This window comes from Balaenoptera musculus, chromosome 1 (assembly GCF_009873245.2).
Source record: "Balaenoptera musculus isolate JJ_BM4_2016_0621 chromosome 1, mBalMus1.pri.v3, whole genome shotgun sequence".
In the NCBI taxonomy this organism is placed as follows: Eukaryota; Metazoa; Chordata; class Mammalia; order Artiodactyla; family Balaenopteridae; genus Balaenoptera; species Balaenoptera musculus.
The window spans coordinates 11,637,458-11,663,721 of record NC_045785.1 but is presented as its reverse complement, the minus strand read 5'-3'; the positions used below and the strand labels follow the sequence as shown (position 1 = coordinate 11,663,721).

At 41.2% G+C, this 26,264-nt stretch overlaps 1 protein-coding gene across 1 annotated transcript in view; it reads right to left on the bottom strand.

Moving 5' to 3' along the window:
* The window catches only part of FHAD1 (forkhead associated phosphopeptide binding domain 1), a 144,928-nt gene that overhangs the window by 105,736 nt on the left and 12,928 nt on the right, over nt 1-26,264 (bottom strand). Inside the window, exon 3 of the mRNA XM_036826732.1 lies at nt 11,943-12,149. Coding sequence (XP_036682627.1) covers nt 11,943-12,149 — 207 coding nt within the window. The remainder of the gene's footprint in view (nt 1-11,942; nt 12,150-26,264) is intronic.

Below are 26,264 nucleotides of genomic sequence, written 5' to 3'. Positions count from 1 at the left end.
CCACCTGGATTAACCATGACCACATCCACGGCTGAATTTATATTAGCTTTAATAAACACGGGTCAATGATTTACTCAAGAAATCACTATCCATTTTTTTTCAAATTATCTACTTGTTCTTTGTGTTATTTCTCCAATATCTGCTTCTAACCCTGTAAAGAGTGTAGGTTGAATGGGAGACCCTAAAAAAAATTCAAGGTGGTTTGCACACCGAGTGCCTATAATACACATGAATTCTGCCAGGAAGCCCTGGAGCCTGCATAGAAGGTGGAAACTTAGACCTTGACCTTGGAGAGCTTGTTATGTGCTCTGCCATTTGTAAGTAATTGTGGACAATACAACGGCTATGAGCCACTGTGTAGAGAAGCCACAGATGTTCCACAGACTGTGCTGGGCACTTAACGCATGTGGTCTCATCTGATCTCCAGAATAATCTTGGAGGAGGCATTTTACCCCTCATTGTGTGGATTAAGAAACTGAAGCTCAGAGAGGTTAAATGACTTGCCCAAGGTCTCACAGCCAGGAAGCGGTGACACTATTTGACTCCAATACCTGTGTTCTTAGGACTTCTAGGTTACTCGAAGTTATGATTTATTACCTGCTTTCCATACTCACAAACGGATCTTAGATGATTGGTTAGTGAATGATAGGATATTTTCCGAGTTAAAAAAAGGAAATGAGCATTAGACGGTGTGAAAAACCACAAGACATCGCATGGGCTACTTAGAAATGGGATTTTCTAGGAACACTGACAAGTGTCTTATGGAAGTGTAATTCATCTGGTACATGCCACGCCCTGGAAGCAGCTCAGAGGACCCCAGCCTCCATCCGGGAAGACCTGTGGTCTGTTCACTGCTGTACCAGAGGAGTGCTGGGGCCAGCTGGTACCCGCCCACGAGAACCGATTGTTAAATGTCCAGGAATTTTGCCAACTGGTAGATAAACACAGCCATTAATAAGAATTAACTTACATACATTTACAATTAAATTATATCAGAAACAAAGGTGATACAAACTTAAAACTCACCCCTTCCTAATTATTTTACTCTATTTTATTATTACCTATGCTCTTGAGGTTATTTCACTCTACTATATGTGTCTGTTGGAAATGCTACATAGTGATGTGTTACCACACCTCTCTTTCCATCTCTGTATTCAGGGATGTGTCATTGGGAGCTTGAAATTGACCGTGGAGGGAGTATTACACCATAGAAATCAGGAAATGCTATAAATCAGGGCTTGATTTTTAAAAGCTTTTATAAATAGGTTTAATAATGGTGGTTCGTGTAGAGCTTGATTTTTGTTTGTTTGTTTGTTTTGTTGATTGCCTAGACTTAAGACGGTAATGGAGAAAATGTTAACAGTGCAGATTATACAAAAGCACGTTGTGTCTTAGCCATTATGTTATGAATAGAACAAAAAATTGAGGAAACGTTCTTCCAGTATTTGAAAATTATCATCTGATGCAGCAAAAAAGTCACTCATGTCACTGATGAACATGTGAAGTTCTAACGTCTTTCTTTTTTCACTTGTATTATTCATAAATCCAAAATATCCAAAAATATCCACCAGTGCTCAGGTTGGGAACTCTCTCATTCGTCAACTGCAATGAGAAATTGGCTATGGATACAAGAGTTCAGCTAAAGTCAATGAAAGCATTCTGTGAGACTCAGCTGGCTATATAGAATTTACAAGAAAGAGTACTGTATTTCTTGTTATATGGAAAGACTGTGCTACACATTCTTTATATCATTAAACCTTATGCTCTGCATGCATGTACTTTACTTTTTCCAGAGAGCTGGTCATTAAATATTTACCAGCTAATCACTGGCTGTGCTGGCACCCAGCAGAGTGCCTGGTACTCAGCTCGCTGACTGAGCTGAACAGTTGGCAAACGGAGTGTAAATAAAGAGGACTTTGATTCTGGGGCTGGGATGGGGAAAATACATGCTAAGCCTGGCGCACCTTGTAACAGCAGAGAGTAAGGAAGTGCCCAAAACGAAAAGGTGGGGAGATGCTCAAGGACACAGCAACCAACCTGAAAGAGCTCCCAGTGGCCAAGGCTGGAAGAATTTGAGCGATGAAATAGATAATGAGTATTGGATTATAACTCAAAGTGTAAAATAAGTATACATGAGTCCATACTGACATAGATACATTAGTGAGTAAATACATAAAGGAGGGAGAAGAGACCGTCTTCCTTATAGAAGAATTTCACACACGTAGATGTGGAGCTTAATTCCCACGGTCTGGGAGGGCCTGGGGGGTAGGGGTGACGGTGGGGAGCAGACACACTGACCACAGCCGTGGACCTGGAAAGACAGAATGGAGACTATAAAACATGGCCAGTAGATCTCAGAAGCCAGGAGAGGGGGCTACTTGGTGCCAGGACAAATGGCCTTTATCTCAACAGCTCCCGGGGTGTCACCGTAACCCAGAGAGGGGTAATAATTCTAAGTCCCCAAGAAAAGGGTAAATTACGTATGGGGTTTCAGTGTGAGAAATCAGGATTATACATTTAGAACACAGAACTGCCAAGTTATACATTATTTTTAGGTTTTGGAACTTAAAAGAATTAGGTCCCTTTGAGCTGTTCAGAAAAGTCATTCGTTTGGGTTTTTCCCAGCTGTGTTAAAGGAGATCTGGTGCATCTAATTTTCCCATTTTCTTGTAAATCTTCAATCTTACGGTTTTTCCTTTCCTTTCAAGTTCTAATCAGCTTCCTGGTCAGTCCATAAAATGGGAAATAGAATCTAATGAGAAAACAGCCGGATTTTTGCAAATAGCTTTTGCTACCCCTAGACTTGGCCTACTTCAATTCGGTCTTGCCAGATTGAGAGACGGAATGAATGAATGAATGAATGAATGATCATCAACTAAGTTAAGAGAAGGGGCAATGTGGTTCTGGTTTGGTAGCAAAGGATGTGGTCTGCCAGAGGAAGCAGGAAGAGGCCCGGTTCCTGGCCGGGTCTGGGTTCTGTCTCAGCAGGATGCTAAGGGTTCAGCCCGCGCTCCCGTCTCCACCTCCCCCGATGTCGTCTGCATCGTCTGTAGACATCTGGTGACAACACAGCCTCAGGGGTCCTTTTGTGTGAGTTTTTGCTGCGGATGCCGAGCCTGAGGCTGTCTGCTGCCCCGTGCCCTCCACTTCACTGGTCTCGGGAAATCGCCTTTGATATAAAACACCCAGCCTCAGGACTTCTCGTCACATCAGTAGGTCCCCACGGGACTTGTAAGAGCACAGGGTAGAGGAAATCCTACAACGTCAGGTAGGAGATGACAAAGCTTGACCAGAAAGAGCTTTTGTTCTGAAGGGCACCGTGCTCTCTGGTCATTCACTCAGTTGCCAGCTAGCTCCTCAACCCCGGCTACAGTAAAGTCACATCCTCCTCAAGAACGGGCCCTATTCAGAGGTCCCAGGAACGTGGAAACGCCACCCTTCTTGGGGATGCACAACTAAGGCCCCGACTCTGAGCTTCTCATCACACCTGTTCACCAGAGGAGAGAAAGGAGCTACTCTGCTTCCTTGGAGACTGGTCTGGGACTTTTCCAATGGAAAAGTGGATTATTCGTCATTTTCCTCCCCCAAATCCCTAGTGGCAAATCCCGTTAGGAAGGTTCCACTTAGGCAAGAGGAATGCTTCCTAATGTCATGGACATCTTCTTTGTTTTTGCCTACCCCGCATCCATTTTTTCCATCTTCTGGATGGGCACCTCAATTTTTTGCGGGGGAGACACCCTTTCCCTGACAATCCTGAGTCCATATAACTCTGACCCTAACCCAGGCCTGGCCAATCAGAGCATTCCTTGCCCCTGGCCTCAGTGGTTGGTTCAGGGGAAGCCACATGATCCAAGCCACGCCAATGAAGATGCTGGCTCTTTCCCTGGAACTGCTAGTTTGTAGCGTGCTGGGGCTGCTGGTGGCCACTTTCCTACAGGTGAGGCAAGAGTCTGTCTGAGATTGTGAAGCTCACAGGGAAGAAAGAGACAGATTCCTGACCATGATTTGGGAGCCTGGATCCAGCTGGGCCTAAGCTGCAGCTTTTGGCCTTTTCAGTTACATAAGCTTTTTTTTTTTTTTTACCTAGGCTAGTTTTAGTTGGTTTTCTGACACTTGCAAACAATAAAATTTCCTGGACAGTATGCTTATTGAGACTTTAGCATAAGCATCACTATGTACTCAGAATGAAAGTTGTTTTAAAGGTTATGACATGCTCAAATAAAACCCACCAGACTGTAATCATGCACCAAATTTACCTTTAAACTTATAAAAGTAAAGCAGCATCTCCAGAGAAGAACGATTTAAGACCAAGGAACCAATCGTAAGACAAGTAGTAAAACGCTGCTTAGAGAAACTTTGACAGATAAATAGTTCTCTAGCTACAGCAGGCTTCAGACTACAAATCCCAAATTTCTGCTTCAAAAGTTACCCAGGGAAGACATTCCATAGTTTTATTCATTTATTTTTTTGGCCTCGCCGTGCGCTTGTGGGATCTTAGTTCCCTGACCAGGAATTGAACCCAGGCCCTCAGCAGTGAGAGCGTGGAGTCCTAAACACTGGACCACCAGGGAATTCCCAACATTCCACAGTTTTAAAAGAAAACTTTCCAGTTGAAGAAACAGGTAAAATTTATAATATGCATCTGTTGTATATATAATATGTTAATATCTAGTATATTTATCAGATACATGTCAGTGTTATTATATTATTACTATATATGCAAATGCATATATATGTGTTTGTATATTTAGAACCACATATTTCCAGCTCTTTTTTAAAGAGGTATTGAAAAGACTGTTCAAAATTTATTTTTCCAGCTTGTCTGTTTTTTCTTATTCCTCAGTAAACTTAAGCAATTAACCAGCGCCTTTCCCGGCACACAGTAAGGCTCAATCTGAGTGAGTTCTTTCTCCCCAGCTCCCCCCTCTATTTTAAGTTCTTCTTTCAGAAACCAAGTAAAATGAAAGAGGCAGTACAGCGTAGTGTTACAAGCAGAGGCTGGTAAACGTTTTCTGTAGAGCCAGACAGTAAATATTTCCAGCCCTGTGTGCCACATGATCTGCCCAGCTAACTCTGCCGTTGTAGCAGACAACATAGGCAATACAGAAATGCATGGGATGGCTGTGTGCCCATGAAACTTTACAGAAACAGGCGATGGCCTGCATTTGGCCCTGGGCCATAGTGTTCCAACCTCTGGTTAAGAACTTGGGAGTTGGCATCACACAGAATCTGGCCCAGCTCCCTGCTCTGCTCCTTCACTGTGACCCTGATGACTGTATTATTTTTGTGCCTTGTCTGTAAAAAATAGGGATAATAACAGCCATTTCTTAGTCTGTGCGAAGTGGGTGAGATAGTGCACATGAAATGCTTGGAACACTTCCTGGTCCATAATAAATGAGCATAAAACATTAGCCATCAGGTATTACCATCATCATCAAAAAAGAAGAAGAAAGGGGGCAACTGAATTTGTCCAGGAACGGCAGCAATATCCCTGGTAAAAAGTTAGTGGATGGACTTCCCTGGTGGCGCAGTGGTTAAGAACCCGCCTGCCAATGCAGGGGACAGGGATTCGAGCCCTGGTCCGGGAAGATCCCACATGCCGCGGAGCAACTAAGCCCGTGGGCCACAACTACTGAGCCTGTGCTCTAGAGCCCATGCTCTGCAACAAGAGAAGCCACCGCAATGAGAAGCCCGCGCACTGCAACGAAGAGTAGCCCCCGCTCGCCGCAACTAGAGAAAGCCCGCGCGCATCAACGAAGACCCAACGCAGCCAAAAATAAATAAATAAAATAATTAAAAAAAAAAAAGTTAGTGGAGCCAGGGACTTCCCTGGCCGTCCAGTGGTTAAGACTCCACGCTTCCAATGCAGGGGCCGCAGGTTTGATCCCCGCTTGGGGGACTAAGATCCTGTGTTGGTGCAGCCAAAAAAAAAGTTAGTGGAGCCAAACAAGCAAGGAAGCCAGATAACTGAAAATGCATTTTCTTCTATTATCAGTGGCTTTCGTTTTTACCCACATAATGAATCATCCCCTGTCAGCGTGTGAAATTGCAGGTTGGACTGGGAATTGCAAGACCTTCCTTCACAGCTGGGCAGTGAAGGACCTGCCTTTGCTCTCACAGCCCCACGATGCTTCGTGCTATTAGGAAAAGCCTCCAGGGGACTCAGGAGAGCTGGCTTTTAATCCTGGCTCTGGATCTATATGACTGATGCCTAACCTTGGGGAAGTCGCTGAAACTCTCTGGGCCTCAGTTTACGCCATGATAGGGGTGGTCCCAGGGACCTCTATAAAAAAAACTGAAGGGGGAAAGGGGACCTGGGATTAATGAGAAGCTCCTTGGCAGAAATTGGAAATTGAAGCTCAGAAAGGTAAAGTCAGTTGCAGCTGGCATTTCAACTTGGGTCCATCAAACTCCAAAGCCCTTGCTTTCTCGATTGTGTTCTGCAGAGCTTCCCCATTAAAGCAGCAAGGAATATTGGCCGACGGAGGGCGCTCTTCTCGCAAGACAGGACGTCATGACATTGCAGGGACAGAAGACGGTATCCAGGAGCCACATGGGAGAGTCTGGCTGGACAGGGAACAGGGCAGAGCAGGCTACAGGGAAGACCAGACACAGGCAATCGTGGGGCTGGGGGCTGCTGCCAAGGAGCTGTCAACCCCCTCATGGAACAACTTGGCACGTCATTTGTGGCGCCTGGCTTCCTTTTTCATTCTGGCCATTTCCATCAGTTTTGCCGTATTTCAGAACAGAGAAAGACATGATTTATACATATGGGTGACGTGGGTTTCCTTACTCAGCTGCCTTGTAAGGACGGCGCCACTGTGACTAGCACAGCTTGTTTCTACACCTCCTTTCCCAGAGCTCAGAAAGCACGAATAAAGGCAACAACAAACAAAACCCACAATACGGCAGGCACACCTGACTTTATGACTTCAATTTCCCACGCCTGGTACCAAGACTCTATGGTATTAATCAACGGTTGCTTCAGGGCATTGCAAACGGCCCTGCGGGTTACGTCCTGCACAGCTCCAGTGGGCGCCATCCACATGGACTACGTTGTGAACGGTGACCCTGGAGTTGTGCAATATGGCAGCCCTAGCTAATACTTTGATGAGAGAGCTATGATTTACAAAGTATGGTCCTGGGCACCTCCTGGCTGCCAATGTACTTTGTCAAACAAGAGTTTTTCTTTATATTTTTCCATCTTGTATGTTATTCTATGGGTAATTTATCTGCAAATGTATTTATCTGCTAGTGGGGGCAGGTCTTGGGAGGTTTCCCTGTCCAAAAGGACACTTACGAAGGAGGCATCTTGGCTGCTCCGTGATGGTTTGCTTGACTCTAAAGCTGAGGGTTATCATGTGCTTATTAGGTGCCAGATGCTGGACTAAGCAACTTACGTACTTTGCCCACTTAATACCACGGTCACTCAAGGTGGTAGGAACTATTATTACAGGAGTGGGGACCGAGGCTCTGAGAGGTGGATGATTTGTGCACATCCAGTATAAAAGCCAGTACAAGAGCAGGGCTGGGACTGTGCTGGAGTCAGCCTGACCTCAGGGCACGTGCTCTAACCACTGTGACATCTGCAAACACATCTGGATTCCTAACCGCCCCCCACCTCACCCCCCTCCCCCAATAAAATGCTGTCACACCCTCCTCTATTGGTATGGTCACCACAAAACCTGAAATAGATGTTTTCATTTGGGAACTCTTTGTCAGGAGAAGAACAGTTCTGATCATACTTAATCTGTATGATATCAGGGCAGTCCTCCGTGGAAACTCCACCCAAGGAGGAAACACAGCGCCCTCACCAGGGACCCCAAAATCAATTGGAAACAAGAACATGCTGGAAGCAAGACGGCCACGAATTTCTTAGAAAAACTGGGCTTCAAAATATTTGATGAGAGATGCTCTTCAATACCTCTCCCTTTTTCCCCTCTTTCTTTCTCTTCTTCTAAACAGTCAGCAGGTTGGGGTCATCAGGAAGTGGAATTTGTAGGAACGTGTCAGTCAGTCCACAGGCTGCCCTCACGCGGGCCCTGCAAAGGACCCCTCCATGAATAAGAGCGTCATGGATGGAAGCTTCTCAAGCTGCGGACACCCCGGCAGAGAGCACTTTTGAGAAGATGGGGCTGGGGAGAGTCCTGCAAAGTGCCCTGGGCACAGGCCAGGGGAACACTTGTGCAGCTGCCCGCAGTCACCTGAGGAATGAAGCAAGGTGCAAGTGCGTGTAGAAATAAGAATTGAAAAAAATCCATGTATATCCCAGTGACCATGAGAGTATGCTTTGCTCTGTGTGAAAACCAGTCAAGGCTACTGCTCCACCTAGCATCAGACTAAGTGGTTTTCTCCCCTCCTTTTTCCGCAAGTGGGGATAGTGTTTAATTTGCACTGACTAGCTGTGTGGCCCTGGGGAAATTACTTAACCTCTCTGAGTTTCGGATTCCTTGTCTGTAAAATGGGGCTCACGGGAGAACCCATCTCATAGGTTGCTGTGAGCATGAAATAAGGGAAAGCAGGTGAATTGCTTAGCACGGTGCTGTTCATGTCAGTGATTCCTCCTGCTGTTCTCCTGGTTTCTCTTCTTACAAAGCATCTTCTTCCGTCTTATCTACTCAAGGTTAGAGGTCGTCATCACTGTTTCCCACCATTATATAAGAAGCACCTTGTAAAATAAAGTCCCCATTCCATATTTGTACACCCATGTTCATAACAAACTTACTCAAAATGGCCAAAAGGTGGAAGCAACCCAAGTGGCCATGGACGGATGAACGGATAAACAAAATATGGTGAATCCATACAATGAAATATTATTCAGCTGGAATGAACCATGAGGACATCATACTAAGTGAAATAAGATGGTCACAAAAGGACAAACAATGTAAGATTCCATTTATATGAGGTACCTAGAATAGTCAAATTCACAGACACAGAAAGCATGGTGGGAGGGGAGGAAGGAAGCAGGGGGTTTTATTTGATGGGCACAGAGTTTCAGTTTGGGAAGATGAACAAAGTTCTGGAGATGGATGGGGGTGATGGTTGCACAACAGTGTGAATATATTTAATGCCACTGAACTGTGCACTTAAACATGGTTAAGATGGTAAATTTTATGTGTATTTTACCACAATTTTGAAAATTAAAAGTTAAAAACAAACCCCAGGGCTTCCTTGGTGGCGCAGTGGTTGAGAATCTGCCTGCCAATGCAGGGGACACGGGTTCGAGCCCTGGTCTGGGAAGATCCCACATGCCGCGGAGCAACTGGGCCCATGAGCCACAACTACTGAGCCTGCGCATCTGGAGCCTGTGCTCCGCAACAAGAGAGGCCGCGAGAGTGAGAGGCCCGCGCACCGCGATAAAGAGTGGCTCCCGCTTGCCACAACTAGAGAAAGCCCTCGCACAGAAACGAAGACCCAACACAGCCAAAAATAAATAAATAAATAATTCTTTAAAAAAAAAAAAAAAAACCCAAAATGAAGTACCTCCAGGGTTTCTCTGAGGTTTGGGGTGATAGAAATGGATGAAAATGTTCTGAAAGCAGGTTGTGGTGATAGCTGCACAACTCCAAAGATGTATTAAAATTGATTGAATTGGACACTTAAAATGGGTGAAGTTTCTGTTATGTAAATTGTACTTCAGTGAAGCTGTTAAGAGTAAGCAAGCAAACAAACACATGCTGTGATCCGGAGGAAACTTTGGAGGAGGAAGGATCTGTTCACTGTCTTGATTGTGGCGATGGTTTCACAGGTGTACACATATGTCAAAGCCCATCCACTTACAGACTTTAAACATGTGCCGTTTACTGCATGTCAATTATAGCTCAATAAAGCTGTGTTTTAAAAAGGCAGAACAGTATTCCATAAATAAACGAACTCCTTATAATTTATTAAACAATGCCCCCCTTTTGAGGGAAATTTAGGTTTCAAATTTTATGCCCCTATAAATAATATTTCAATAAATATCTTTGTATGAAAAAAAAAAGAAAAAAATGCAGATATTGTTTGCTGCTCCCCGTCTTCTTCCCCCCACGGGCAAGCCACAAAGTCAGAATTTCCCAGGGAGGGGGCCTGGGAACCTGTAATTTTACTGACCATTCCTGAAAAATTCTTGTAATCAGACATGTTGGGGCACATTGAATCAAACTTCACGAACTTGGATTTTCAGGCTTGGGAGTTTGAAATCCCCTTTTCTTTGATCCCTAAAAAATTCCGTAAGTGTTCCATACAAATGATTCTAAATTTGGGTTTCCCTACTATTGGGGGTGCATCAGAATCATCAGGGAGCTTGTGAGAATGCATACTCCCAGGCCCCACTCCCAGGGAGGATGTGTACGGTTGCCAGATTTCGCATAAATAAATAAATGAATAAATAAATATATAATAAACTATAGGGTGTCAGTTAAATCTGAATTTCAGATAAACACCAAATGATTTTTTTAGCATACGTGGTTCCTTGCAATATTTGGGCCACACCTGTACATAAAAATTATTTGGTGCTTACCTGAAATTCAGATTTAACTGGGTGTCCTGCATTTCATCTGGGAATCCTAAGTATGAGTCCTCAGGCCTGGGGTGAAGCCCAGATCTGCACCGTTGGTCCACTCCCCACGTGGTTCTGACAAGGGGGATCCTTAGAACCCATGCTGAGAATCCCTGATCAGGTCAACACCTTCTGGGTCAGGAGCCCCTCCTCAGGGCGGCCAGTGGACCCCAGTGCATCCCACAAGTGAGCACACTTTAATGTTGGTCCAAGGAGGAAAAGGGGGCTGAGCAGCAGCAGGAGAAAACTGCCCCAGATTTTCAAAGCCAAACGTGATGGATGCGGCGTCACGGGCCCTGCAGCCTGAGGGACGCCGCTGATCTTCTCTGAGTGAGTATTTAGGGCTGCCTAGGGGACCCACACCCCAGGATTCTGTCTAGACTCTCTAAACTTTATTTATTTATACCCAGCCTCGTCCCAGAAAGGAGGTCTCAGTCCATGCAGCGTTCTTGGTGCTGGGAAGTGAGGTTAACACATCGTCTCTCTGGGACACACATGACAGGTATTAATTATGTGCTCACCACGAATGGGCACTATTCTGGGAGTTTTACAATTATAACCATCTCATTTAGCCCTCGAGATAAGCCTGCAAGGTCATTGCTGTCGTTGGCCCCATTTTGCAGATGAGGAAACCGAGGTTCTGAGGGGTCCAATGGCTTGTGCAAGAGCACACCGAGTGGGCCAGTGGCAGAGCTGGGGTTCTGACCCAGGCCTGTTTGCTAACCAGCCCCCATCCTTCCTCCTTACTGAACCAGATACTTCTTGTGACTGAGCTTTGCTGGGCGAGTTTTGGGTTACGTTCCGCTTAACCTGGGGCCATACTTTAGGTCCTGATCCCGGGAACATTTCTGATCCGGGTGTGATAACAGCTGGCAGGCCTTGAGCGTCTACTCCCGCCAGAGACTTTGACTTTTTACACACAGATACTATCTCAATGCCCTGCACCGCTGAGAAGACCCAGACCCAGGCATGCAAAGAACCCTGGCCGAGGTCGCAGCGCTAGGAAGTTGCAGAGCACTGATCTGCCTAAAAAGGAAGCATCCATCTCTGCATCTTCAAAAGCACACACCTGTTTTCCACCTCCCCTCGCCAAGCTTCACTTTTCAGGAAAATGCGCTAGTTCTGGGCTGGTCGCTAGGCAACTCTTGCATGTAATTCCAAGAAATGCCCAGAAGAGGGCGCGAGGACTCGCTCTCCCCCGGCACCCACGCGATGGGGTCTGAACTTCGCAGAATCGCAGAATCGGGTCTTGTGGCTGCCACTGTGCGTGCAGCGTGAAAGCAGAGTGACGCGCTCCAGACGAACTCCACCTGTGGCCGCATCTGAGCCCTAGGCTGCACGGAAGGTGACACAACACGGCACCTCTGCACCCCACCCCCACCCCGCAGGGGCCTGGACTCACCGAGGCTGGGTTTTCGATGATCAGTTCGTAGGTCGGCCCTCCGGACCCAAACCTCAGGATGTCTCCAGGTAAGAGCTTCACAGCCACGTTCTGAATGTGGCACTCGTTGACGAACGTGCCGTTGCGGGAATTGAAGTCCTGGAGAACAAAGCTGCTCTCGGCCTCATTATATTCAATGAGCGCGTGATGGTTGTCGATGTCTGCAGACTGAAATGGAGAAGGGGGATAGTCAGAGCCAGGAAAACAGGAATAACAAGGGGGCCCTAATATTTACTAGTGCCACTGACACTGGGTGCCCCAATGTGCTAACCACTTCATCTGGCTGGATGGTCACTGCAATCCTCATTTTAAAAGGTGGATGCTGAGGGTCAGAGAGGTTAAGTCACTTGCCTAAGGCCACACAGCTAGTGAGTGGAGGGTCACCAGACCCTGACACCAGACCCAGAATAGATGCCCAGTTTTTGGGTAGGGAGTCAGGCAACACAGAGGCAAGAGGGAACTAGGGGGGAATTGGCCAGGAATTGGCCACATTATAGTTCTCTGATCCCATGCAAGTATCCTTTTGGTTGTCCCGAATGGCAAGACAGCAGAAATGGCCCAACACAAACCAGAAAGGTCAGTTGGCAAGTGACAACTGTCCATTTACCGCAAGTGTTAAAGTTAAGGGGAGGTTTTGTAATAATTGTTGTTTTCATTTGTTTGTTCTATTCATTTTTAAAATAACATGTTTTTTTGTAATAATGCAGAAAATGAGAACTAGAGAAAAACACAAAGAAGACATTAAAATCACTTAGACTCCCGTCCCCCAGAGGCAGGCATTGTGAACACGGTGGTTCACATCCTTCCAGACTTTTTTCTATGCTTACAATCTTTTTAAAAAGTTTAAACACAATTGAGCTCACACCACACAACACAGTTTTATAACTACCTTTTAAAAGCCTTGGTGTACAATGAAGGTTTTTCCCATGTGATTAATTATTACTGTTGCTTCTTAAAAGCTAATCAGGATTTATCTAACCAAAGATGATCTATTTTTCAATAGGGGCCCTGGTGTGACCACATTTCCCCCAAAAGAGAGAGAACCCAGACAGTGAATTGTCAGTGGGGTCAGAAGTCTCCTGTGTAACCACTTTAATAAGAAGAATGAGCAAAACTCGGCACCAAGGAGGAAATATCACATTCCCCCTGGCCCCGGCGCCCGGGACTATGGGCTGCAGGGCACGTGTGAAGTCTTCTGTCTTTTCAGGACATTGCCATGAGCCATCCACTCCAGCCTGAGACTTTGCAATTATTTTCTACGTTACTCTTCTCAGAGTGTGCCTCATCCAACTTTCATAGAGAGTACTTGGACTTAGAAATCTCTACTAACGTCCCACAATATAATTATAACCAATAGCTTATATTAATAATATAATAGCTTATATTATATGAATAGATAATAATATAACTGCATATATTAGTAGAATATATTAATTACACATTATGTGTAATTACACAAATGCCAGAAAATTTGCTAAGTGCTTTATTGCATTATCCCATTTCATCTTCACAATAATTCAAAGGGATACTTCCTCATTTAAAAAAATTTTTAATTTTTTATTGAAGTATAGTTGATTTACAATGTGTTAGTTTCAGGTGCACAGCAAAGTGATTCAGTTATACATATATATAATATCTATTCTTTCTCAGATTCTTTTCCGTTACAGGTTATTACAAGATATTGAATATAGTTCCCTGTGCTGTACAGTAGGTCCGATAGTTACTTATTTTTTAGGTGAGGAAACTGAGGCATAGAATGATTAAGTGTGCCCACGGTCAGCCAGTTTGACTCGCTTGGCTTGTTCCCAGGTTTGCCTGATTCAAATGACTGTGCCCTTACCCACTTTGCAAATTCCTACCAAACACTCTGGCGCTTAAAATACTGAAACACAAGAAGAAAGCAGGAGTAGCTATATTAATTTCAGGCAGAGCCAACTTCAGAGGAAGGAAAGTTATCAGGGATAAAGAGAGGCGATACATAGTGATAAAGGGGTCGATTCTCCGAGAAGACATAACAATCCTTCATTGTATGTGCCCAACAATAGAGCATCAAAATATGGGAGGCAAAAACTGATAGAACTGCAAGGAGAAGCAGATGAATCCATCATGGTAGCTGGAGACCTCAACAGCCCTCTGTCAGTAATGGGCAGATCCACCAGGCAGAAAATTAGGAAGAATGAAGTTGAACTGAACAGCACTATCATTGCCTGGATCTAACTGGCAACCACACCACTTCATCCCACAACAACAACACACACGTCCTTCTCAAGCTCACATGGAACACTCACCAAGCAGACCACATTCCAGGCCATGAAATATACCTCAGCAAATTTAAAAGGGTAGAAATTATGCAAAGTATGTTTTCAGACCACAATGGAGTTAAGCTAGAAACCAATACCAGAAAGACAGCTGGAAAATCCCCAAATATTTGGAGATTAAAAAACACACTTCTAGATAACAGATGGGTCAAGGAGGAAGTCTCATGGGAAATAAAAATTTATCTTCAGCTAAATGAAAATGAAAATACAACCTATGAAAATTTGCAAGATGCAGTGAAAGCAGTGCTTGGAGGGAAATTTATGGCATTGAAGGCACACATTTGAAAAGAAGATCTAAGCTTCCACCTTATGAAACTAGAGAAAGAAGAGCAAAATAAGCCTACCACAAGCAGAAGAAAAGAAGCAATGAATGAAATAAAAAGCAGGAAAACAATAGAGAAAAGTCAGCAAAATAAAGAGCTTTTTTTTTTTTTTTTTTGTAAAGATCAATAAAATTGACAAACCTCTAGCAGGATAACCAAGAAAAAAAGAGAGAAGATACAAATTACTAAAATCAGAATGAAAGCGATGGCATCACTACTGATCTCATGGACATTGAAGGGATAATAAAGGAATATTATGAATAATTCTATGCCCACAGATTTTATAACTTAATGAAGTGGACCAGTTCCTTGAAAGACACAATCTACTGAAACTCACACAAGGAGAAATAAATACTCTGAAAAGACTCATATCTAGTAAAGAATTTGAATCAATAATGAATTTCCGAAATGGAAAGCACCAGGCCTGGATGGGTTCACTGGTAAATTCTATCAAACATTAAGGAAAGAATGACACCAGTTCTCTATAATCTCTTCCAGAAAATAGAAGAAGAGGGAACACTTCCCAGCTCATTCTGTGAGGCCAAACTTATTCTAATAGCAAAACCAGATAAAGATATTATAAAACAGGAAAATTGCAGACCAATACCTCTCATGAACATAGATGCAAAATCCTCAACAAAATATTAGCAAATTGAATCCAGTAATGTATAAAAAGAGTTATACACCACAGTTACGTGGGATTTATTCCAGGTATGCAAGGCTGGTTCAACATTTGGAAATCAATTAATGTAATCCATCACATCAACAGCGTAGAGAAGAGAAATCGCATTGTCGTATCAGTAGATGCAAAAAGAGCATTTGACAAAATTTAACACCCATCCATGATAAAGTAACAAACCAACAAACCACCACAACAACTCTTGGCAAATTAGGGATGTAGGGGAACTTCCTCAACCTGATAAAGTACATCTATAAAAACCCTAAAGCTAACATCATATTTAATGGTGAGAAACTAGAAACTTTCCAATTAAGATCAGGAATAAGGCGAAGATGTCCCCTTTCACCACTCATTTTCAACATTGTACTGTATGTCCTAGCTAATGCAACAAGGCAAGAAAAGAGAATAAAAGATATATAGATTGGGAAGGAAAAAAAATCTTCTTTGGTGAGGTGTTTGTTCAGATCTTTTGCCCATTTTGCAGATGGCATGATTGTCTATGCAGAAAATCCCAAAGAACTGACAAAAAGCCCTCCTGGAACTAATGAGCAATTATAGCCAGGTTGCAGGGTACATGATTAATAAGAAAAAGTCAATTGCTTTCCTATATACCAACAATGAACAAGTGGAATTTGAAATTAAAAATACACCACCATTTACATTAGCACCAAAAAAAAAAAAAAAGAAGTACTTAGGAATAAATCTAACAGAATACTTAGCTATATGAAGAGGTATATGAAGAAAACTACAAAATGTTGATGAAAGAAATCAAAGTAGTCTAAATAAATGAAGAGATATTTCATGTTTATTTGAAATTCCTTAATGATATATGATGTTTAACGTCTTTTCATATGCTTATTTGACATCTGTAGATCTTCTTTGGTGAGGTGTCTCTTCAGCTCTTTTGCCCATTTTTAAGTTGGGTTGTTTGGTTACTTATTGTTGACTTTTAAGACTCATTTATTTTGTTTATTTATTTATTTTATTGAAGTATAGTTGATTTACAATGTTGTGTTAATTTCTGCTGTACAGCAAAGTGATTCAGTTATACATATATATACGTTCTTTTTAAAATATTATTTTCCATTATGGTTTATCATAGGATATTGAATATAGTTCCCTGTGCTATACAGTAGGACCTTGTTGTTTATCCATTCTATATGTAACAGCTTACATCTGCTAACCTCAACCTCCCACTCCATCTCTCCCCCAACCCCCTCCCCCTTGGCAACCACAGTCTGTTCTCTATATCCATGAAGACTCATTTATTTTGGATACATGCTTACAGCATCTTGATTCATAATTGCCAAAAACTGGAAGCAACCAAGATGTCCTTTAAAAGGTAAATAGATAAACAAATTGTAGTACATCCATTCAATGAAATATTAGTGATAAAAATAAATGAGTTATCAAATAACAAAAAGACATGGAGGAATCTTAAATGCATATTGCTTAGTGAAAGAACCTAGTCTGAAAAGGTTACATACTGTATGATTCCAACTGTATGAAATTCTGGAAAAAGTAAAACTATAAGGAGAGTAAAAGATCAGTGCTTGCCAGGGGCACAGGGGCTCTGGGGCTCAGGATGAATAAGAGAAGCACAGGGGATTTTAGGGCAGTGAAAATATTTTTTATGATACTGTAATGGTGGATACTTGTCACTATACATTTGTCAAAATGAAAGACTGTACAATGCAAAGAGTGAACCTTAATATAAACTATGGACTTAGTTAGTAATAGCATATCAATATTGGTTCATCAGTTGTAACAAATGTATAACACTAATGCAAGATGTTAATAATAGGGGAAACTGTGTGTATTGGAGAGGTGGATATATGGGAACTCTCTGTATTATCTGCTCAATTTCCTGTAAACCTAAAACTGTTCAAAAAATGAAGTATTGAAAAAAATTGAAACACATTAGTTCTTTGAAAAACGTCACCCACATCATCTTCATCACCATTCCCATTGATCTTTGTGTCCTTTGAACCTTTGATAACCCAAGAATGAGGGAAATTCTGTGTGTTACATTTTGATTTTCTCTTCCCAGGCTTCACTACTTTCAGTTCCTCAAAAACTGTTAAGCCATTATTAAGAAATCAAAGGAAGCAGGAAGTTTTAAATGACTCCACAAAATTGGGTGAGCCTCTACCACATGTTAGGCCAGGAGAGAGCTTCCTAGTTCTGCCCTATAATATCACTCGCGCAGCTCTACCCACCACCAGAGCCTCCCATCAAGCCTCTTAGATAGCCTCAACCACCAGAGGGCAGACAGCAGAAGCAAGAAAAACTACAATTCTGCAGCCTGTGGACCAAAAACCACAGTTACAGAAAGATAGACAAGATGAAAAGGCAGAGGGCTATGTACCAGATGAAGGAACAAGAAAAAACCCCAGAAAAACAACTAAATGCAGTGGAGATAGGCAACCTTCCAGAAAAAGAATTCAGAATAATGATAGTGAAGATGATCCAGGACCTCGGAATAAGAATGGAGGCAAAGATTGAGAAGATGCAAGAAATGATTAACAAAGACCTAGAAGAATTAAAGAACAAACAAACAGAGATGACCAATACAATAACTGAAATGAAAACTACACTAGAAGGAATCAATAGCAGAATAACTGAGGCAGAAGAACGGATAAGTGACCTGGAAGACAGAATGGTGGAATTCACTGCTGCGGAACAGAATAAAGAAAAAAGAATGAAAAGAAATGAAGACAGCCTAAGAGACCTCTGGGACAACATTAAACACAACAACATTCGCATTATAGGGGTCCCAGAAGGAGAAGAGAGAGAGAAAGGACCAGAGAAAATATTTGAAGAGATTATAGTCGAAAACTTCCCTAACATCGGAAAGGAAATAGCCACCCAAGTCCAGGAAGCGCAGAGAGTCCCATACAGGATAAACCCAAGGAGAAACACGCCAAGACACATAGTAATCAAAGTGGCAAAAATTAAAGACAAAGAAAAATTATTGAAAGCAGCAAGGGAAAAACAACAAATAACATACAAGGGAACTCCCATAAGGTTAACAGCTGATTTCTCAGCAGAAACTCTACAAGCCAGAAGGGAGTGGCATGATATACTTAAAGTGATGAAAGGGAAGAACCTACAACCAAGATTACTCTACCCGGCAAGGATCTCATTCAGATTCGATGGAGAAATCAAAAGCTTTACAGACAAGCAAAAGCTACGAGAATTCAGCACCACCAAACCAGCTCTACAACAAATGCTAAAGGAACTTCTCTAAGTGGGAAACACAAGAGAAGAAAAGGACCTACAAAAACAAACCCAAAACAATTAAGAAAATAGTCATAGGAACATACATATCGATAATTACCTTAAACGTGAATGGATTAAATGCCCCAACCAAAAGACATAGACTGGCCGAACGGATACAAAAACAAGACCCATATATATGCTGTCTACAAGAGACCCACTTTAGACCTAGGGACACATACAGACTGAAAGTGAGGGGATGGAAAAAGATATTCCATGCAAATGGAAATCAAAAGAAAGCTGGAGTAGCTATACTCATATCAGATAAAATAGACTTTAAAATAAAGAATGTTACAAGAGACAAGGAAGGACACTACATAATGATCAAGGGATCAATCCAAGAAGAAGATATAACAATTATAAATATATATGCACCCAACATAGGAGCACCTCAATACATAAGGCAACTGCTGACAGCTCTAAAAGAGGAAATCGACAGTAACACAATAATAGTGGGGGACTTTAACACCTCACTTACACCAATAGACAGATCATCCAAAATGAAAATAAATAAGGAAACAGAAGCTTTAAATGACACAATAGACCAGATAGATTTAATTGATATTTGTAGGACATTCCATCTAAAAACAGCAGATTACACGTTCTTCTCAAGTGCGCACGGAACATTCTTCAGGATAGATCACATCTTGGGTCACAAATCAAGCCTCAGTAAATTTAAGAAAATTGAAATCATATCAAGCATCTTTTCTGACCACAACGCTATGAGATTAGAAATGAATTACAGAGAAAAAAACGTAAAAAAGACAAACACATGGAGGCTAAACAATACGTTACTAAATAACCAAGAGATCACTGAAGAAATCAAAGAGGAAATCAAAAAATACCTAGAGACAAACGACAATGAAAACACGACGACCCAAAACCTATGGGATGCAGCAAAAGCAGTTCTAAGAGGGAAGTTTATAGCTATACAAGCCTATCTCAAGAAACAAGAAAAATCTCAAGTAAACAATCTAACCTTACACCTAAAGAAACTAGGGAAAGAAGAACAAACAAAACCCAAAGTTAGCAGAAGGAAAGAAATCATAAAGATCAGAGCAGAAATAAATGAAATAGAAACAAAGAAAACAATAGCAAAGATCAATAAAACTAAAAGTTGGTTCTTTGAGAAGATAAACAAAATTGATAAGCCATTAGCCAGACTCATCAAGAAAAAGAGGGAGAGGACTCAAATCAATAAAATCAGAAATGAAAAAGGAGAAGTTACAACAGACACCGCAGAAATACAAAGCATCCTAAGAGACTACTACAAGCAACTTTATGCCAATAAAATGGACAACCTGGAAGAAATGGACAAATTTTTAGAAAGGTATATATAACCTTCCAAGACTGAACCAGGAAGAAACAGAAAATATGAACAGACCAATCACAAGTAATGAAATTGAAACTGTGATTAAAAATCTTCCAACAAACAAAAGTCCAGGACCAGATGGCTTCACAGGTGAATTCTATCAAACATTTAGAGAAGAGCTAACACCTATCCTTCTCAAACTCTTCCAAAAAATTGCAGAGGAAGGAACACTCCCAAACTCATTCTATGAGGCCACCGTCACCCTGATACCAAAACCAGACAAAGACACTACAAAAAAAGAAAATTACAGACCAATATCACTGATGAATATAGATGCAAAAATCCTCAACAAAATACTAGCAAACAGAATCCAACAACACATTAAAAGGATCATACACCATGATCAAGTGGGATTTATCCCAGGGATGCAAGGATTCTTCACTATATGCAAATCAATCAATGTGATACACCATATTAACAAATTGAAGAATAAAAACCATATGATCATCTCAATAGATGCAGAAAAAGCTTTTGACAAAATTCAACACCCATTTATGATAAAAACTCTCCAGAAAGTGGGCATAGAGAGAACCTACTTCAACATAATAAAGGCCATATATGACAAACCCACAGCAAACATCATTCTCAATGGTGAAAAACTGAAAGCATTTCCTCTAAGATCAGGAACGAGACAAGGATGTCCACTCTCACCACTATTATTCAACATAGTTCTGGAAGTCCTAGCCACGGCAATCAGAGAAGAAAAAGAAATAAAAGGAATACGAATTGGAAAAGAAGAAGTAAAACTGTCACTGTTTGCAGATGACATGATACTATACATAGAGAATCCTAAAACTGCCACCAGGAAACTGCTAGAGCTAATTAATGAATATGGTAAAGTTGCAGGATACAAAATTAATGCACAGAAATCTCTTGCATTCCTATACACTAATGATGAAAAATCTGAAAGAGAAATTATGGAAACACTCCCATTTACCATTGCAACAAAAAGAATAAAATACCTAGGAATAAACCTACCTAGGGAGACAAAAGACCTGTATGCAGAAAACTATAAGCCACTGATGAAAGAAATTAAAGATGATACCAACAGATGGAGAGATATACCATGTTCTTGGATTGGAAGAATCAACATTGTGAAAATGAGTATACTACCCAAAGCAATCTACAGATTCAATGCAATCCCTATCAAATTACCAATGGCATTTTTTACGGAGCTAGAACAAATCATCTTAAAATTTGTATGGAGACACAAAAGACCCCCGAATAGCCAAAGCAGTCTTGAGGGAAAAAAATGGAGCTGGAGGAATCAGACTCCTGACTTCAGACTATACTACAAAGCTACAGTAATCAAGACAATATGGTACTGGCACAAAAAACAGAAACATAGATCAATGGAACAAGATAGAAAGCCCAGAGGATTAACCTACGCACCTATGGTCAAGTAATCTATGACAAAGGAGGCAAAAGAATACAATGGAGAAAAGACAGTCTCTTCAATAAGTGGTGCTGGGAAACTGGACAGCCTACATGTAAAAAGAATGAAATTAGAATACTCCCTAACACCATACACAAAAATAAACTCAAAATGGATTCGAGACCTAAATATAAGACTGGACACTATAAAACTCTTAGAGGAAAACCTAGGAAGAACACTCTTTGACATAAATCACAGCAAGATCTTTTTTGATCCACCTCCTAGAGTAATGGAAATAAAAACAAAAATAAACAAATGGGACCTAATGAAACTTCAAAGCTTTTGCACAGCAAAGGAAACCATAAACAAGAACGAAAAGACACCCCAGAATGGGGAGAACATATTTGCAACGAATCAACGGACAAAGGATGAATCTCCAAAATATATAAACAGCTCATTCAGCTCAATGTTAAAGAAACAAACACCCCAATCCAAAATGGGCAGAAGACCTAATAGACATTTCTCCAAAGAAGACATACAGACGGCCACAAAGCACATGAAAAGATGCTCAACATCACTAATTATTAGAGAAAATGCAAATCAAAACTACAATGAGTATCACCTCACTCCTGTTAGAATGGGCACATCAGAAAATCTATAAACAGCAAATGCTGGAGAGGGTGTGGGAGAAAAGGGAACCCTCCTGCATGTTGGTGGGAATGTAAATTGATACAGCCACTATGGAGAACAATATGGAGGTTCCTTAATAAAAACTAACAATAGAAATTACCATGTGACCCAGCAATCCCACTACGGCCATATAACCAGAGAAAACCATAATTCAAAAGACACATGCGCCCGAATGTCATTGGAGCACTATTTACAATAGCCAGGTCATGGAAGCAACCTAAATGCCCATCAACAGACGATGGATAAAGAAGAAGTGGTACATATATACAATGGAATATTACTCAGCCATAAAAAGGAACGAAATTGAGTCATTTGTTGAGAAGTGGATTGGATCTAGGACTGTCATACAGAGTGAAGTAAGTCAGAAAGAGGAAAAACAAATATCGTATATTAATGCAGTATGTGGAACCTCGAAAAATGGTACAGATGAGCGGTTTGCAGGGCAGAAGTTGAGACACAGATGTAGAGAATGGACATATGGACACCAAGGGGGGAAAACTGCGGTGGGGTGGGGATGTGGTGTTGCTGAATTGGCGATTGGGATTGACATGTATACACTGATGTGTATAAAATTGATGCCTAATAAGAACCTGCAGTATAAACAAACAAACAAACAAACAAAAAAATCACTCGCTCCCTTTACTTGGAAAATTGCTAAATGCTACTACTGGACAGATGCCCTGCTGCTAATACAGACTGACTGTATAAGCTCCATCCTACTGAGCTGTCCAACTATGAGATGAACTGTTATTTATTTATTATTATTATTATTATCCTCATCATCATCTAACATATTTTGAGGGCTTCCTGTGAACTGGGCCCTGCTGAAGCATTTTGTGTGCATTCTTTCATTTAATCTGCATGACAGCCCTAAACAGGGGTTCTATTATTATCTCCATCTTAGATATGAGAAGCTGAGACTCAAAAGGTGAAGTGAGAGGACAGCATTACCTTGATACCAAACCCAGACAAAGACACTACAAGAAAACTACAGACCAATATCTCTTATGAACGCTGATAAGACAATCCTCAACAAAATATGAGGAAACTGAATTCAACAGCACATTAAAAGGATCATACACTATGACCAAGTGGGATTTATTCTTGGAATGCAGACTTGATGGTTCAACATATGAAAATCAATCCATGTAATACATCACATTAACAGAAAGAAGGAAAAAAATGATCATCTCGATTGATGTACAAAAAGCATTTGACAAAATGCAATACTCTTTCATGATAAAAGCACTCAACAAACAGGGAATAGAAGGAAATTACCTCAACATAATAAAGGTGAAATATGAAAAGCCCACAGGTAGCATCATACTCAAAGGTGAAAGACTGAAAGCTTTTCCTCTAAGATCAAGAATAAGATAAGGGGGCTTCCCTGGTGGTGCAGTGGTTGAGAATCTGCCTGCCAATGCAGGGGACATGGGTTTGAGCCCTGGTCTGGGAAGATCCCACATGCCATGGAGCAACTGGGCCTGTGAGCCACAATTACTGAGCCTGCGTGTCTGGAGCCTGTGCTCCGCAACAAGAGAGGCTGTGATAGTGAGAGGCCCGCGCACCGTGATGAAGAGTGGCCCCCGCTTGCCACAACTAGAGAAAGCCCTTGCACAGAAACGAAGACCTAACACAGCCATAAATAAATAAACAAATAAATAAAGAAGAGTAATGAAGAAAAAAAAAAGGAATAAGATAAGGATACCTGCTTTTGCCACTTCTATTCAACAAAGTACTGGAAGTCTTAGCCAGAGCAATTACGCAAGAAAAAGAAATAAAGGCATCCAAATTGGAAAGGAAGAAGTAAAATTATCTCTGTTCACAGACAACATGATCTTACATGTACAAAATCTTAAAGAGTCCATGAAAAACCACAACCCTCTTAGAACTAATAAACAAAATTCAGTAGCAAAGTTGTAGGATACAAAATCAACACACAAACATCAGTTGTGTTTCTATATGCTCACAATGAACAATCTGAAAAGGAAGTTAAGAAAATAATTTCATTTACAATAGCATCAAAAAGAATAACATATTTTGGGATAAATTTAACCAAGGTGGTAAAAGATGTGTACACTGAAAACCACAAAGTGCTGCTGAAAGAAATTAAAGACACAAATAAATGGAAAGACACCCTGTATTCATGGGTTGGAAGACCTAATATTGTTAAGATGTCATTACTACCCAGAAGGATCTACAGATTCAATGCAATCCCTATCAAAAATCCCAATAGCAGTTTTTTGCAAGAAATAGAAAATAGCCATCCTAAAATTCATATGGAATCTCAGTGGACCCCAAATAGCCAAATAATCTTGAAAAGAAAAGCAAAGCTGGGAGGTCTCACACTTCCTGATTTCAAAACTTACTGCATACAAAGGTACAGTATCAAAACAGTTGTGGACACGAACATAAGGCCAGGCACATAGACCAATAGAATAGAATATAGAGCACAGAAATAAACTTTGCATTATGGTCAAATGATTTTTGACAAGGGTGCCAAGGATTATTCAATGGGGAAAGAACAATATTTCAACAAATGATGCTGGGAAAAACTGCAAAAAGAATTAAGTTGAACTCTTACCTTACACCCTAAGACAAAAATTAACTCAAAGTGGATCAAAGACTTAAACGTAGTCTAAAACTATAAAACTTTTAGAGGAAAACACAAGGAGGAAAGCTTTATGACATTGGATTTGGCAGTGCTTTTTCGGATATGATACCAAAAGCATAGGCAGCAAAAGTAAAATAGATAAATTCAACTATATCAAAATTTAAAACTTCTGTGAATCAAAGGACACAATAAACAGGGTGAAAGGCCATCTAGAGAATGGGAGAAAATAGTTTGCAAATCACAATCTGAAAATGGGTTAATATGAAGAATATATAGAGAACTATAACTCAACAACAACAACAAAAAACGCCCCCAAATAACCTGATCAAATATGGGCAAAGAACTGGAATAGACATTTCTCCAAAGAAGATATACAAATGTCCAACAAGCATATAAAAAGATGCTCAACATTACTAGTCATTAGGGAAATGCAACTCAACAACACAGTGAGAACCACCCTCATCCATTAGGATGGCTACTATCAAAACAAACAAACAGCAACAGAAAATAACAAGTGTTGGCAAGGATGTAGAGAACGTGGAACACTTATGCACTGCTGAGAATGTAAAATGGTGCAGCTGATATGAAAAACAGTATAGCGGCTTCTCAAAAAATTTAGAATAAAATTATCATAAGATCCAGCAAGTCCACTTCTGGGTATATACCCCAAAGAATTGAAAGCAGGAACTTAAAGAGATATTTGTACACTCATGTTTATAGTAGCATTATTCACAATTGCCAAAAGGTGGAAGCCACCCAAGTGCCCGCTGACTGATGATTGGATAAGCAAAATGTGGTCCATCCATACAGTGGAATATTATTCAGTGTAGGAGGAAGGAAATTCTGACACATGCTACAACATGGATGAACCGTGAGGACATTATGTGAAATAAGTGTCACAAAAAGGCAAATTTTGTATGATTGCACTTATGTGAGGTACATAGAGTAGTCAAGCTCATAGAAACAAAATAGAATGGGGGTTGCCAGGGGCTGGGGGAGGGGGAAACAGGGAGTTGTTGTTTCATGGGTACAGTTTCAGTTTTGCAAGATGAAAAATTCTGAGACTGGTTGCACAACAATGTGAATATCTTACAACTACTGATCTGTACACTTAAAAGTGGTTAAGATGGTAAAATTTATATGTATTTTACCACGATTTAAAAAATGGCTAAGATGAAGTGACTCAGTCAACATCAAGATGCTGGCACAGGGCAATGTCAGGGTTTGAACACAAGTCTAATTCCAAAACCTGTACCTTTGATTTGTACCCTGTGATTTTCAGAGTAGAGAGTGATTTAATAATGAGAGAGGAGACAGGCAGAACCTAATATAGAAAACAAGTGCATTTTTTAAAGGCTCCCGCATTTTAAATATCTTTAAAAAGTATATAGTGAGTCCGTAAAATATTGAGACGTTTAAACATCTATTAACAACGACCATCTGCTCCGATGACTCCTGTGCTTTGAGGAAGCCTCCTCCGGAAGCTGACTGAGTTATGACGCTGCCCTGAGGTTCGCTGACGTTGTCGCTGAGGTTCGACGTGTCCCTGGAACCGTCCTCTGGAGCTAGGTTTCAACCTTGCATCACCTGGAACTGGGAAGCCCCATCTCAGACCATAACCTCCCGATCCCGG